The sequence below is a fragment of the Glycine soja genome, chromosome 16, assembly GCF_004193775.1.
Source record: "Glycine soja cultivar W05 chromosome 16, ASM419377v2, whole genome shotgun sequence".
Lineage (NCBI taxonomy): Eukaryota > Viridiplantae > Streptophyta > Magnoliopsida > Fabales > Fabaceae > Glycine > Glycine soja.
Genome location: NC_041017.1, coordinates 6,566,821 through 6,584,038, shown reverse-complemented (window position 1 = coordinate 6,584,038; position 17,218 = coordinate 6,566,821). Strand labels below are relative to the sequence as shown.

The following is a 17,218-nucleotide window of genomic DNA, read 5'->3' as shown; positions in this document are numbered from 1 at the left end:
CTAAAGTCTCGGAGTTTATAATAGTGATGCAATATTGGTGTTTAATAACTTTGAGGGTCACATATTGAGAAAAAATATCTCTGACTCTGACAGTAGAACAAACTAATTAATGAAATAAAGTAACAAATTAAGTTAAAAGCGAGATGTAAATGCTTTAAAGAAAAATAAAATAACAAATTAAAATAATATAAAGACGGTGTACTCTTATTTAATAAAGAATTAACAAGTCTCATAAGGATATTTTAATGAATTAAAAATAAAAACAATTTTATAAATTAGAACATTTAATGCATTAAAAAATATTTTTAATTATTATTTTTTAACAAATACCATTTATAAGATTTACTTGTTTTAAAACTAGCTAGTGATTTGTTTTAATAAGAAAAATAAGTAAAATCAATTATTGTTAAGAAATAATTTTAATAAATTCATAATTATTCGGGTGATTGAGATTTCTTCTTTTTCTATCCAAAGTGGATAATACTTTAGAGGAATCCCAGTCCTTAGAAGTATCATTTTCCTTAACTAAAAATTTCCATTTCAATAGAAAAGTACGTAGACTAGCTAGTACTTATTGATATCTCACGAGTTTGTAATTAATAACACTTATATAAATAAAAGTGATTTATGTCTTTTAATTAAGTAGTTTAAAGTTGAAATTAGAAAGAAAAAAAAAATACTCATCTTAATCATTCAATTCCTTTCAACAGGAACAACGACATAAGCAACTTACCAATCGAAAAAGAAATTAATAGGAAAAAAAATGTTGAGTTTGGTCCACTAATCAAGCAAGCGTGTTCTCAGGTACCCACCACCCATGTGCCATAGTCATTCACAAAATCAGCAGAAAAAACAATGCCTCACTTGTCTTCCATGTGTTCCGAACTCATTGGCTTTTCCCGTTCTCTTAAGTCTTGCTTTTTAGCAACACAAGGGCATAACTTAATATTTTATTCGTGGTTTTCTTCGTCCTTATGCACGCTTTCTAGTATTATATATCTGCCCCAACTACTTCAACTCCTCTTACTACACTTTCAGTTCTTCCAAGAAAAGGAGATTCAGAAAGCAATTAAGATGATTAAGTTGAGGTCAATGAGGTTTAGCCGAAGCAGCTCCAAGCTTGGAAATGGTGGGCACAAAGCAACAACACCCACTGAAAAGGATTGCAGAAGCATTGGTGAAATCCAATGGGAACTTAGGCCTGGTGGCATGCTTGTTCAGAAAAGGGAGAGCAACCAAAGCGCTGGGGAGGGAATGATCACAATTATAGTGTCAACTGTTTCACAATCGCATGAAATTTCTATCGAGGCCACATCAACTTTTGGTAAGTCACACCCCTTTAATTTCTCTCATAATCACTCTCTAATTTCGCCAAAATAGCATGTATGTGATCACATAAACTTAAATTCTAACATAATATCATAACATATTTTAGTAATTATTGTTAGGTTTACGAAAGTGTTATTAGATCACTTGCAAATTTCGGTCATCAACATGAGGTGTGTTAGAAATCTGACTAATAAATATGATATGTTCTCCTGTATCATTTATAAGAAAAAAAAATTTACACTCATTAGAAAAATTAGTTAAGTTTATTAAATTGTGTGAATCTCAATTAAATCTTTTTTTTCTAAACTACCTTGCATTGGAATTTGATATCAAGCATAAATTTTCTATTGAATGAAGAATATTTTAAAAATAATCACATTAAACAAAACAAAAATAATTAAAACTTTCTTATATTTAAGATAAAGATAAAATAATTTTTTTTATATTTAAGACAAAAGTAGTATATAACTGGGGTAGTTCTCACCTTAAGTGTTAACTTTAGGGTTTAAGTTAGGTGAAAATTGAAATAAAATAAAAATAAAATGTTTATTTTCTTTCTAAGCTGCTCAATGCTTATTTATCACCCAAATTTTTTATTTTTTCAATTAATAGAGATAAACCTCATGTGGGGTATATGCAAGACAAAAGTTGTGAACAACTAATTATTTGCAGGAGAATTGAAAATGATTCTGTCACTGGCAACAAGTTTTGAGCCCCGAGAGCAAAGGCTTCTCTTCAAGGGTAAAGAGAGAGAGGATGATGAATATCTACATATGGTTGGGGTTAGAGACAAGGACAAGGTTCTTCTGTTTGAGGATCCAGCTATAAAGGAGAAGAAACTGCTTGGCTTAAGAAACCAACCCATTAACAATCCTAGTCGTACCATCAGTGTATGACTAATTAACCGAACTCGTTAATTAATTTTAATTAGTATTAATTAACCACAATGAAAGTTTGAGAAATTTAATGTAGTGATGAACCTTTTTTCTTTTTGCAATAGATTAGGATCTTAATTATGTCCCTATCTGTTGTTTGGAGCCTTCGCTCAATTAAAAATGTTGAGTTGATGAAATGCCAAGTCATTCTGCTTAGTATGATTACTTATATGTCTTTTAAGTGTTGAATATTCCTTTTATTATTTTAACATTTTCTTATTATGATGGTTTATGTACTATGTTCAAATATATAAACCCACGCGTGCCAGCCGACAAAAAGTAGATTAACAATGATAAAGGTAAAGTGCGAAGCTTTGATAAGGTTGGGACAATTTTTTCAGAAAAGATGGCAGATTATGTGTTTTAAAGTTCAGTTTGTGGGATCCAAAAGGCTATAGTTCAATCAAGCGTATACGATTAATTTTATGAAATAGAGTATAAAAAGAATTGGGGAAAAGTATTTACAGATGATGGGTTGAGATGGTAAAGTAATCTGCATGTTTAATTTGAGACGTGAATGTTAGTTCAAATCTAGAAAACATTTTTTTAAATGAAAATTGCATAACCGTCAAATGAAAATTAGTCCTAATCATGATTCAGAACTATTCAATTTTTCCCTTAAAAAAACTATTCGATTTTTTATCAGTAGAACTATTCGAATTTATATGTATGTGTAATAATAATAATAATAATAATAATTCGAAGCTTTATTATGGTCAGTCATAGAAGGGGCCCATCACAGACAAGGGGGCCTCTTTACTGGGAAGCAACTTGAATGGAATTTTGGATCTTGTTGGCTACCAGAATCAATTTCAAAATCCGTCAAATATTTTATTAATTTGTTCGGTTTAATGATCCTGTTCGCGTCCAGAGAACAAATTAGGCCATATGTTTTCTGTTTTTATTTTTATATTTTCAAGATTTAAAAAATATGTTTATTTTGACTTTTTTTTTTATATTCTGAAAATAAAAACATAAAATGTATTTGGTTTAATCAATTTTCATAAGAAATTGATAAAAAAAAATTGTGCATTTAATTTAACATAATAATAATATATTTTAAAAAAACTATTAAACATTTTATTATATATCATAATTAAAACAAAAAATATAATTATTTATTCTATAATATTTTTTTTGTAAATAATAAACATAATTAAAATGTTAATGAAAAAAATATAAAACCATATTGCATGATTATAAAACGATAAAGTGTATGATCTATCTTCCATCTGGATACCAAAAGTTTATTACAATCCACATAACAGTCTAAAAATACATTTCACTCTTAGCAATGTATTAAGACCTACAATAATTCTCCCACACAAGTAAAAATAAAATAAAATTATTATACTTTGATAAATCATGAAGCTGACGTATCAATGCTCTTACTATAAGATATAAAATATAGAGCAATAGTTCAAGGGCTTCATGGCATGCACACAACTAACATGGGTTTAAAATTGTTGCTTGAATCAAAGTCATGCATCACAAAAAGAATTTACATGGGTTCTTCCAATCACAGTCGTCATAAACCAAGTTCTATAACAACATGACAGAAACAAAACTTCATCAAGATACATGTGATGTCCCTGTAGGGTCAGATTTCTAATACCAGATTATTATAGTGTCAGATGAACCAAAAAGCCCCATTCTCTACACATGTCCTATTTCTTTTTTAATTATTTATCAATTTTGTAAAAACTTGTAATGGTAGACCTCACATTTCAAACTAATAAGATATAGCCTATACACTTTAACATGACAAATAAAACATCACAAAATAAGGTAAAAAAACGTACAGAACAAAAGAGAGAAGAGAAGCGACACCTACTCAAGTTCATGCGAATGCTCGAAATCGAAAATCAAATGAACCTTATTGGATTTCTGAAATTAAACAAAGAGATAAAAAAATAAAAACAAAAAATCTCAACATACATGAGTGAAGAGAATGGGATTACAACACAGGAGAAGAAAGGACTTCAGTTTAGAAACGATGTTGCTACTCAGCGAAACGATGTTGAAGGAAACCGAGAGTGACTCTTGTGTGAGCATAACAAGCTTCAATGTTGAGGAAGAGAGATTGATGATTTGTTGCTCTCATAGAACACAGAAGAACGGAAAACAGAAGTTGTAGTGCTCTAGAGAAAGAGGAAACGAAAGAGAGTGAGAGATGTCGTCGATACGGTTACGAATATTTTTCATGTCAATTATGGATATGCCACTAAATTTTCAATGTTTTCATTTTCAAAACGTACCAAAGAAAACACTGAAAACAACTCCACACCATTTTCAAAAAATGGGCTCAAATAGGAAACATTTTCTTAAAAAACATTTCCTAAAACCAAACCAAACATGTTTTAAGTTCTTGAAAATGAAAAAAAAAAAATACACCAACCAAACACCACCTAACGATTAATTTTGATTTTGGTTTAAATATTTTTTTTCATATATCTAGCATATTTCTTTTTCAGTTTCAGTTGCTATTTCAGATGACATACCATCCCCTTAGTACCCCTTCCTAGGACCTAACACTAGACTCTAGGATTAGCATGCCTCTAGCTTTATGTCTCTGCTTGTTAATGTCTTTTTTTTGCATTTCCTTTTCTGCAGAGTAATGGACTATGTCTCTTTGTTAATCATCTATCAATAAACTATCTTTTTGCTTACATGATTTGTTTGCGTAACATATGTTTGATTAGTTGATTGGATTTGGATTCTACTTGTTATTTTATGTCTTTCTGGCCTTCAAATGCCAAAAGGGGGAGAAAAGCATGATTAAGTATATGTGTTAATTGTTTGTACCTAAGGATTGTGTTACTAAAAGGTTTATGTTGTGGTTTAGAAACAGGTACAATTAAAGGAAAACATCAATACACATCATTTTGATTTGGCATTCTCAAAAACCAAAAAGAGGGAGATTGTAGATTGAAAATTTAGTCTTAGGAGTTTCATTTATGTAATTTTACAATATCAAACATGTTTTCATATATGTGACATTTTATATTGATTGTTTTTAGATCTAAGCATGTGTTCTCATAATTTACTTTATTTTGTATCAAGTTTAGACTGATGCATAAGTGATTCTGAATGCTAAAATCACTAAGTTTTTATGAACATAGGTGTTTAACATAGGGTAATTGATTAGATAATTTTTGTAATCAATTACCACATGTTTAAACCTTGGCTAGACTTAAATTCAGTTGAAACAAGGTTGTTCCTATCAAGATGATCAATTACAAGATATTGTCAATTGATTACCAAACTTGTTTTCAAGAGAAAGAAGTCACTATGATCCATATAATCGATTATCATAGGTTTGTAATTAACTACAAGTGTTCTTAAAAATTTGATTTGCTTTCTATGTGTAAATTAACCGATTACAATTTTATTGTAATCGATTACAGCAACATATGGAAGGCAAATATGACAAATTGCAAGCGGGGTAATCGGTTACCTATTACTTGTAATCGATTATATCTTATTGCAATTGGAAGATTGTTCTTTGTGATAAAACATAATTTATTACCTCTTTATTGTAATTGATTACCACGATTTGAAAGTGCATAACAAAGGATATATAATAATCACCAAATATGCCTTAATTCTACACATGATTTGAGGCGATTATATAACATTTTTTTATACATTGAACCTTCTTTTGACTCAAAGTTAGGATAAAATAAGGGATTACACGTAGATACTTTGGGTTTTTAAACTGTTAGGATTTTTTAATGTTTTATGGAGTTTTCTAAGAATTGAGTCAAAAATCACAAGTAGGGATTTGCTTGCTTAAAGGAGGCTTCTTGTGCTCTTAAGCGAGCCAAGACAAATGGATTTTGAGGAGCCACTGACATACCTCACTCAAGTGAGAGGATTTAGAAGTTGATTAATGAAGCTTGGCTCACTTAAGCATGACATGTTATGCACTTAAGTGAGCTCAGGCAAAGAGCACACTTGAAACCATTGAAGGCCTTCGCTTAAGCCTACCTTAGGGCACTTAAGCAAGCGAAACTAAAGCTAGGAAATTCATGAAGGCCTCACTTAAGGGAGGCTATACCCACGCTTAAGCGAGGGAGTCGTGTTAGGCCCAAAGCCCACAATAGTTTATAAAAACTTGGTTTGTGAAGGAAGAATCATCTTAGCACAAATTGAAGTTGCGATTCTTTAAGAGAGAAAGAGTATTATTTCTAGGTTGTTAGACTAAATTCATTTTGTATGATTTCTCTGAGCTATTGTACTCAAATTATGAGCAATCAATCTCCTCATTTGTTGAGGTTGAAAACGACAGAACCTAATCTCATGTAACTCCCCTTTTAATACAATTGTTTATGCTTTTATTACTCTTCTTCTATTCTTAATGTTTGTTCTAGAATGATCACCCATTGCTTGATCATAAGAATTGATAGTTTAGTTGACATACACTTTTTTGGTTCTTGAAATTGAGAAGAGTACCTAATTGAGATTGTCGCTAGACATAGGTCAATACCAAATAGGCTATAACTAATTCTTAATCGATAATTATAATCATTTAGATTAATTTGCCAAGACATTGAGAATCAATCTAAATAATTTAGGCTTTTTCACCTAAGACATTAAGATTAGAATATATTCGTGAATTGGGGATAAATTGCATGAATAATTAGATTAATTGTGTTTATTATATTGAAATAAAGGGAAACCAAGCTCAACCTTGCCTATTCAAACCTTTTAACTCTCACAATAATAATGTGATCAATCTTGCTACCTCATTTCTCATTACTCGTATTCTTGCAATCTTTCTTCATTTATTTATTTAAAAGTTGTGGAATCTATTCAACTCCTTCATTCTACATTCTCGGTCCAATTAACAAACCTGACAAGCTTTACTCACTTCATCACTATCTTTGTGTCTTCTAACTTCAGAAACCAACTTAATAATCTTCAAGGAAGGATGTCTCAATCATTTGTGCCATAGGTCCATGGAAAGCATTCCATTAATTTTGTAGGCTTTAACTTTTATATCTCCTCTGAAGAAATAGAACACATTTCTCCGTTCACCCGCTCCAATCAGCTGATAGGATGGGCTCTAGGATCAAAATTAAATGATCCAAGGATTATATAGAATGGAGTTAAATATGTTATTTTTAGTCATAAAATTTTGTTTTCATTCTTCATAATAATAGGTGAAAAAGGGTACATTTATATAGTTATAAGATTGTCAATCGATGGATAATAATTATTCAAGTGTCAACATTATATTATTATAAAATAAACTAAAATTATAAAATACATGTTTAACTCCATCCTATATAGTTATTGGTCCACTTAATTTTGGGCCTAGAGCTCATCCTATCATTACTATCCCCTTCAAATACAAACTTGTGATGCATGTTGAAGACTTCACACAATGGGCTAGTGTAATGCAATGATGTTGTGAAAAGTTTAATGATTTGAGGAAATTGAAATAAAGGGAAATTAAGAAGACGTGTAGGGGCATGAGTAAAGTTTGGATAAAATAAGAAAATGTTGGATGGCTTAGATAAAGTGTGTCCATGTGAAGTGACAGAAGGTGAGTGAGAATTGAGGGAAAAGGTGGAGGCATGGTGCAATAAGGAGGGGACGCATAATGTTTTTGTCTTGTTGTGGTGAACTTTTGGAAGCCAAAAGTGGCGTGGTTGGTATAAGTTGGACCGTTTATGATTTAAGGGTTGGTGATGCAACTAAGCAAGGGAGAATGAGAGCGAGGTGTTTTATGGGGAGTTGAAATGGGTAGTAATTGCATAGTATTAGGATTTTTGCTGGGGAAAATCAGAGATTGTGCAAAGAAGAAAGGTTGGACACATGGACGGTTGAGATTCTCAGTGATGTGATCTAATGTTAGTTGTGTTAATGAATGAGATTGAGGGTTTCCTAGATTAATGGTAACAAATGGTCTAGATGAAGTATGGAAAATTGGGTGGGAATCAAGTGATGGTGAGATGTTTGGAGGCAAAGTATGACTAAATGCAATAGAAGCACAATAATGAAACAAGGTCGTTGTGAACGAGAAATAAGTAGAGTGATATGGAGAGAGAACCAAGGGATTCATCTCCATCTTTGCAAAAGCCATGTGTGACGACCTTGAAACACTTCCATTGGTGATAGTGTGGGAGAACCAAGTAGTTGCGATGTAATTAGAGGATGGCAGCTAATGTGGTTGTAGGCTGGATGATGGTAAGGGTTGTTGCAATTGAATGGACGGTAACATCAGTGACGATTATGATTTTAAAGGCAAATGTTGACAGTACGATGAATGATAGTAATGGGATTGGGGTTGTGTGGTAGCATGTGGATGCAAAAGCAATTGTTAAAGGTTAGGTGGAGTAGGGGAAAGAACTGATGTTGAAGGCCATTGTGGCGGCGAGAGTGGTTGTTGCGGCGACGGGTGATGTGATTGTTGTTACCACTTAAACAATTAGGAAGGGTTTTGGGGAGAGGAATACCACCAAGGGGGTTGTTGATGGTGAGAACTTGTTATGTATGACGACGATTATGGTGGCAGGGACAACGACAACGACGAATGTTGTGGTTGCGGAGGTGGTGGCAGAAGGTCAAAATGGTAGATCACATTTTCGTGGACAAGCTAGGCATATCCAGATATGTTTGTGGAATTTGTTGGATAATTATAATGGGTGTTATGGGTGGTGGTTGATGAAATGGAAGGGCAGTAAAAATGGTCAAATACGGTGAATATAAGAGGGGAGTGAGCCGATGAAAGCACCGCTTGATAGGCATCAAGATGATAATCTTCCATAATTCAAGAGCAGGAAGAACTCTCTAAGAAACAAAGAAAAAGTAAACAAAAGTAACAAAAGATAAAAGAGATAAAATTCTGATTTCATTCCTTCGTATCAATAGGTGAAGAGAGGTATATTTATATAGTCCTAAAAATATCAGGATAATAACTATTCAAGTGTCAACATCATATTATTCTAAAATAAATAAAATAAAACTATAATTATAAAACACATATTTAATTTCATCTTATATAGTCGTTGGACCATTTAATTTTTGGCATACAATTCAATCTATCATCAACATCCTCGAAGCACAGTCCTGCATAACGCATAACTTATCAATGAGTTGAATAACACATTTTAATTCACCCATCATTTGTGAAATAAATATCAAATTGTAGTTTAATTTTGGCACATAAAGAACATTAATATGTTTAAGCCTCCATCTAACACTACACTTCCTTCTTTGATCACATATGTATGTTGTCCGTTAGGAAGTTTAACACAACAATTTTTAATATCATGTAGTTCGCTCAAGTAATCAAACTTCAAGGATTTCATTAGAATTCAAATCATAAAGTGATGGAGTCTTCTTCACCTTATGAGTCTCCTCTTCAAGACCAACCATATCCTCACAATTTCAAACAAAGCCTATAGGCTCTAATACCATAAAAGATTCTTTGACAGAATAATTTATGTTCTTTTATTCATGCTTTGCATATGTACAAATATATACACGAAAGTTACAACAAGGCAAAATCTCTAAGGGTGTGTTTGGTTTGCATTTTCATTTTCTGTTTTCATTTCCTGTTTTCATTTTCTGAAAACTGTTTTCATTTTCAAAAAATTTGAATTCTGAAAACATGTTTGGTTTGATTTCTTATTTTCTGTTTTCATGAAATAAAAATACTGAAAATTTATGATATATTGATTTATTGTCTTTTTGTATTTTTAGATTTGCTTAAAACTACATTCATTGTCACCACAATTTCATTTTAACCAAAATGAGGTTTCTGTAGTCAACTGAAAACGAAAATTTATTGTTTTCATTTTCTAGTTGTTTCCTGTTTTCATTTTCACTGAAAATGTTTTCAGAAATCAAACCAAACACATTTTCATCATCGTTTTCTGTTTTCAGTGAAAATGAAAATAGAAAACAACCAAACCAAACACCCCCTAAGTTTTGGCTATATAGATTGATTCCAAAAATAAACATATACAAATTGATTCTCAAAATAAAACTTCTAAAATTATATATACTAATATTATGGATTGATTCTACTATAATTTGATTATGAATGTCTTGATATCTCATATGATCTTGTTAGTTAGTTTTTTTCTTTCTGACCATGATATTGATATAAAATAATTTCTATTAAAAATAGTGATTAATCTTCATTAAGGATTGTGAGCATACCCAATGTGAGTATTTTTCTTCTAACACAGTTTATTTTATATCTAGAGATCAATCAGAATTCAACCCTTGAACCACTTAATTAAGAAATACAAGTCACTATCACTTGATCTCATTAGTTATCGATATAAAACTTTTTACTGAGCATAAAAATTAACTCTTAGTATATATTGTTATCATGTATCAATATATATGCATTCAATGTATGATAAACTAATACAAACAAGTATAATCCATTTTGTAGAACGGAAACAAAATTTATTACTCAATGTATTGGTTATCACATTATCAACTTAGAGGATTAATTTAAGAAGCATGATTTTTCTGGGGACAAGCTTGCGATGTCGTTGTTTTCAGTTGCTCCTCATAAATGCCAGCATTGCACATGTTAGCAAAGGCTCTTGTGTATTTTCTTCCATAGCTTGATAAGGTACCGCACTGGCTCTCATATGTTTTTACCTGCGTAAAATTTATTGCAAATGTATATCATCTACCATCCATATATACCATAGTATACAAACACTTTGTATGAAGTTCCTAAAATTCACTTAACTAAACTTTTAGTTTCTAAATTTTTTGAAATTTGATTTTTAGTCCTTAAAAATTTATTTGATTGATAATGGTTTTTTTCAATTTTTTTCTATTAAGATTTTTAGTTTTCTAAATTTTTGTTTGACCAGTCAATATTTTTCAATTTTTTTCTATTAAGATTTTTAGTTCCAAAACTTTTTAAAATATTAATTTTTTGTTTTTGAAATCTCATTAAATAAATATAAATAATGAATTCAGGAATTAAAAATTAAAATTTCTAAAAGTTGAGGAACATTCATCAATCAAACAAAAATTTATGAACTAAATCAAATTGTAAAAAAATTTAGACACTAAAAATTTAGTTCATTCTCTAAAATGTTATGATCAAAGAATGATTTCTTTCCATAAACAAAAAAGTGGAAATAATTAATCAACAATCTCATATTATGCACTTACAAGGGTCTTAAAACAATCCCAATCATCAACAAGAGGCTTGCCAGCTGGACGAACATGGAACATCATAGCAGAGCTATTCTCTTCTCCAAACAAGAGATCCCCTATGAGATGGACAACATTATCTACATGTTCCCTATGTGCAATTTCATCAGCTAACTCTTTCTGAGCTTTCAACTTCTCAGAACCATCTTGAGCCTTTTGCAACTGAAACAATTAATAAACAAACAATTAATACTTCTCTCCTAATTTTTAAAATTCTTATGGTCAAATTCAATGACATAAAGCAGGGAGAGAAAAAGAAGAAAATCTTTCCATTTCTCTCTATAATTAACATGAACCAATAAATGGGTACTTCACAAAAACATAAATATCCAACCAAGAATTACCTCGAGCCTGAGATGGAGTAAACGGGTATCTCGTTGGCTAATAAGTTTAGTTTGAGTAGTAGATTGTTCAAAGGAATGTGCATTTTCATTAAGACTTAGACTGGGGGCTAGTGCACCAATGTAGATAGCTAGAGAATCATTGTTCAACTCTTTATCTCCATATTGCATCACATGGGAAGTGGCATTAATATGACTAACTAACGTTCTTCGACGAACCTATACATAGCTCACAACAATATTTTGCATTAGATCAACATTTTAAATGTGTACAGTACAATATACATGTATAAGTGTTCGAATTTGATGGCTTACTGTTTCATACTGTTGTTGCAGAGTTTCATTTACCATATCATTTTTGTCACTGATCCATAAACAATTTCAAAACAATTAAGGCAGTTAATATATGAATAATGAATAAGAATCGACTTATGCATCTCTTCTATTATTTTTATATGAGAATCATCAAACAAACAATATTTTTATAGGTTTGGAGCTCTCAAACTCAATCCTACAAAATGACAAAATAAGTTTATATTATATTTTATTTATATATTTTATTTGACATTATTTTAATTAATATCTTAAATTTTTTTCAATAAAAATAAATAATCAAATAGAAGAACTTATATAATAAGCTTAACTTATTATAAAGAACTCATACATAATAATAATAATGAACAAATATTTCATTTATTAATTGAAGAGACGAAAAAGTCAAAAAAATATAATTATACCAAGAAAAAATAAACTGTGAATTAATTGTGTCCAAGTGTTTTACATTCAACATAATCATTAGACTATTGTATTAATACTAAGGATTTTTATTTTAACTAAGTTGATTAACAAGGATATGTGACTGATATAAACCTTTTAATATTGAATTCTCACATGTAAAAAATGATGATTATTTGAACAAATGCATACCTGTCTTCTAACCATGAAATGCTGTACTCATCTCCCAAACAAGTAGTGTACTCAGGCGGTGGAGTAGGGTAGAGATCAGGACAATAAAAACCATAACTATCCTCATCTGTGTTGGCAGCGGTGGTCGCATATACGTCTATGTTATTCGGAAGAATACCTTCAAACATGCTCCCAGATTCACATGCTTCCATGTATATCACCTTTTGTTTTCCGTTAATGAAAAATATGTGCATCAATTTAAATATCTATGTGAGGACATGAACTTTTTACATAAATTTAATTATAGGACTAAATAACTATTATTGCTAATTAAGTATCTTTATTTTATATTAAGAAATATATATATATATATATATATATATATATATATATATATATGTATATGAATAAAAATTGACTCAACTATATTTGTGAATAAATTATAACAATCAAAATAAATATGTAAATGATTTGGATTTTTCTCTTCATAATACTATATTCGTTCTTAAATATAAAGTTTTTTTTAATTTGATTTATCTTTTTTCATAATATTTTTTTTCAAGTTGTCATTTGCATTAATTATTTTTAGATCAAAATACTCTTAATTACTTTATAATTATTTCTCTTATAAAGATTGGAGAAAAAGACTACCATACATTAATTCATTAGATAGAAACTAATTAAATGGAAAGATAAATATGATGAGTTCTAATAATTTTAAGTATAATTTTGTAAAATATATATTATTCATAAATTTAATATTATTAATTAAATTAATTAACTTTCTTAAATGTGTGAATTAGTTTAAAGTATCTAAATGTTTTTATTAAAGTTGATGCCCTTAATTTAGAGGTTATTAATACGGACATGAAGATTTTACACGGGATATCAAATTTTGTACTCACTGTGTAATATTTTTTTATATAATACGAAATTAATAAATCCAACTATTGAATTGAAAACTACAATAAAATATATTAGATTTATAAATTTTCATTTAAATAACAATTAATTGCTACTCCATCATACTGTACTATTTTATTTCAATAAATAATATATTATTTAAAATATTAATAAATATGATCTGTTGTACGTTAGTTAAATAGCATATCAGCAAATATTTAATTTATTTTAAATTTTATATACAAAATTAAAAATATAATATCAAATCATTCAGCAGTTAAATTCCTTAATTTTGTATGTAAAAAAAAGTTATTAGATATATAGTGTAAGTATGAAACTTTAGCACGGTCTCAATTTTTCCTATCCTATTGTAAGATTATATATAATGGTAATTGTAAAATACTAATATACTAATGTTCTCAACAAAGTAACGTTCTATGTATGAGTGAGCTAGATAATTTAAGTTTATCGTTCTAGCAAACATGTAACATATATAACAACAAACAACATTAACGAAAAACTCACCATCTTTTTGTAAGATTTAGCTGCATGTTTCTTCTTCAACACATCTACGAAATCGTTGGCCATCACAAAATCCCCAACTGGCATGCCTGATTAGATAATATTTTACCAAATTAAATATTTGGGTTTCAAAAATGTATCAATATATACACACACATATTGTTTTTCTATCACCTCACACACTTTACACATCAAAGTGACATGAAACGTTAATTAGGAAGTATGGAATGAATAACTTACCAATGACACCGGTAGCACCATGGTCCGCATAATAAATGAAAATGGTGTCATTCGGACCACTGTCCACAACCTTGCCACTACCTCCAGAGAGAGCACTTCGGTTACCACTAATTACAGCATAAAAGTTTTCTGAAGTGGTGGCATTTCCAGTATAATCCTAAAAAAGTATACTATTAAGTTTTCCACAACATCAAAATGGTAATCTACTATGATTTATAAATTAGACTTAAATAAACTTTTAGTTCTTTTGGTTGGTTTAGATCATGTATGATTTTGGTCTTAAATTATTTTGGAGCTATAATTAAGTTTTTTTTTTAAATTAAGTAAATATGCTTCTATGTTTTTCTTTTTTCTATCTATAACTCTCAAAATGCTATTTTCAATACAAATATTTGAATGGTTATAATTGATTTGGCACATGAAGTGATTTCAAAAGTTTATAAAAAAAATAATAAATTTGGTAAACACTTAATTAATAAAATTAGAAGGTTTTATAACATGTGACTTAGGAATTTTAAAAAAGAAATATTTCATGTGAAATTTGAAGTTTTAATTTTTAAGTAAAAGATAATTTACTAAGTTTAATATGGGAAGATTCTATGTCAAAAATGAGAATTTAAAGATTTTATAACTAAATTTACTCAATTTTATAAATTAAAAGACTTAATTGCCTAGAAAAAAAAAACCTTAAAAGACCAAAATGTCAGTGAATATAAATATCAACTCGGGGTATTATGACACCATTTTTATGAGAGTGAAGAGTCAAATTTGATGTTCCTTTGATTTTATCGTAAATATTTAAAAGCTTGGTAGTTTTTCTCTTTTGTCTCTCAAACATTCTAAAAATACTCAAACTTTAATTAGTAAAACTATCATTTTTCTTCATGTACTCAAGGTTTGAGTATAAGGACTAAAACAAATGGTTTAAAAGTAAGAAACAAAAACCAAAATTTGGAATTTTTTTAAAGAAAAATGTATTAATCCATATTTAAAAAAAATATGAAATGTAATACAATAACAAATAAATTACTTGACAACTTATATGAATATAAGTATTTCGAACAACAAATCCAAGATTATCTCAAAAGGAGTTTTGATAGGCTTGCTTCTTCTGTAAAAAAAAAAAACAAAATAAAAATAAAAATACTAGGGTTGTTTCTATGGCGGCTTCTACGGTAGTTCATGGGTACACCACCAATGTTAGCTATTGAATTTATTATTAAAATATTTTAATGACTGATATTAAAATTAAATAATTCTTTAAGAATTAAAATAAAATAAAAATGTAAAATTGATAACTTAATCATTATCTTCTTCCATCAACCCCAACCCCAACCCCACCATCCATCAAATAGTTAGGAACATCGTCGTGCAACCTCTCACGGTGGCCTACATGGCCATTAACATTGACGACTCACATGTTATCGGAGCACCGGTGGTGCAGGCGTTCTCTCGGTCGGCGACACATTATTTTTGTCGTGCCGACAAACTCAAACAACACCACAATAGAAGGAGAAGGTGAAACCGGTCTCGACTCCGCCAATCACCGCCGTTAAGTTACAAATCTAGAATCAAAGCACAATTTTTCACCAACTTTAGATCTGAAAACAAAAAACTTAGATCTAAAAAGCACTCGAATCCGTTGATGGGTAGTGCAATTAGGCGATGAACTTAGTATTAATTAAAGTAAATTGTGCACCATTTACTTCGAACACAAACAACAAAGCTTGCGTGCTCGTTAATTTGTGTTCCGCCTTTCAATCTCTTAACTTTGAAGGATCTTGGTCCCGGTAGCTTCTCCTAAGTCAAGGTAAATTAAGGGTAAAATTAACTTTTAACTAAAAAAAAAAAAATTGGATGTGAACCACACTTATTTAATTGGTGCACGGTAGAAGCCTATACAAGACTTAAAGAACCAAATTTAACGAGGAATTCTAGAAACGAACTAAAATCTTAACTTTGTGAGAATAGCAAGAAGGCTAATCAGATTCAGAGGCATGCATACCTTGGGAACTCCTTTATAAACATCTGGACCATTTGGTTTATTGATTACAGTGCCAAGCCTAGGGTTTAGAGTATGGTTGGCAATGTCATCATACATGAAAACAATGATGTTTTCATCTTTAAGACCACCCTTCTTTAGTACTTGGTAGGCATGGCAAACATCTGCTTGGTGCCTATAATTATCATAACCCTTTGAACCAGCAACAAGAACGGCCCATCTTTTTGCCGTTGCATGCTTAACGTGCCCATGTGCCTCTATTAATGGATTAGGTAAAGGACGCACACCTTCCATTACACTCACTGTGAAGCTCATCCACACTGAGGCTATTAGTGTAACCCAATTTCTAATGTTGAACTTCATCTTGCGTATAATATGAGAAAGAGGAAAAACTTGCTAAGAAATCACACTAGAACTATCTATGCCAACATTGTATTAAGCAAGAGTGATAGTCCATCCAACCAAGTCAATAATATTTGTATATATATTGTAATTTAGTGTTTTTTATTTTTGTTTTTTTTTCATTTTAGTGCTTGAAAATATATTCATTTTATTTTTTACTTTAAATTATTTTAAATAATATTTTTTTATTGTTTAAAAGATTATATAAAGCATTTTAAAGATAAAAAAATAAAACAGATATATTTTGTAAGGATTAAAATGGAAAAAAATTATAAAAATAAAAATAAAAAAAATACTAAATTACAAGTAATAAAAATATATTTTAACTATATTTATATATACTGGTCAACTGAATTAGTCAAAATCACATTTGATGTGTATAAATTACTTATATTAATTAATGGGAATGCTTAACTGTACTTTAAAAATTTATTATG

At 29.8% G+C, this 17,218-nt stretch overlaps 2 protein-coding genes across 2 annotated transcripts; one reads left to right on the top strand and one right to left on the bottom strand.

Moving 5' to 3' along the window:
• The first annotated feature begins 950 nt into the window (after positions 1 to 950).
• Positions 951 to 2,435, top strand: LOC114390172 (BAG family molecular chaperone regulator 2-like). The gene is made up of 2 exons (XM_028350872.1): positions 951 to 1,324; positions 2,002 to 2,435. Exons 1-2 carry the CDS (start codon positions 1,075 to 1,077, stop codon positions 2,223 to 2,225), a joined length of 474 nt encoding a protein of 157 aa, XP_028206673.1. The 5' UTR covers positions 951 to 1,074; the 3' UTR covers positions 2,226 to 2,435.
• An 8,237-nt stretch (positions 2,436 to 10,672) lies between these two features.
• On the bottom strand, positions 10,673 to 16,834 carry LOC114390342 (vacuolar-processing enzyme-like). Its single transcript, XM_028351048.1, has 8 exons — positions 16,383 to 16,834; positions 14,378 to 14,534; positions 14,141 to 14,226; positions 12,734 to 12,933; positions 12,122 to 12,170; positions 11,810 to 12,025; positions 11,424 to 11,627; positions 10,673 to 10,895 (listed from the first exon to the last, which is right to left on the bottom strand). Exons 1-8 carry the CDS (start codon positions 16,740 to 16,742, stop codon positions 10,743 to 10,745), a joined length of 1,425 nt encoding a protein of 474 aa, XP_028206849.1. The 5' UTR covers positions 16,743 to 16,834; the 3' UTR covers positions 10,673 to 10,742.
• Between the last annotated feature and the right edge of the window lie 384 nt (positions 16,835 to 17,218).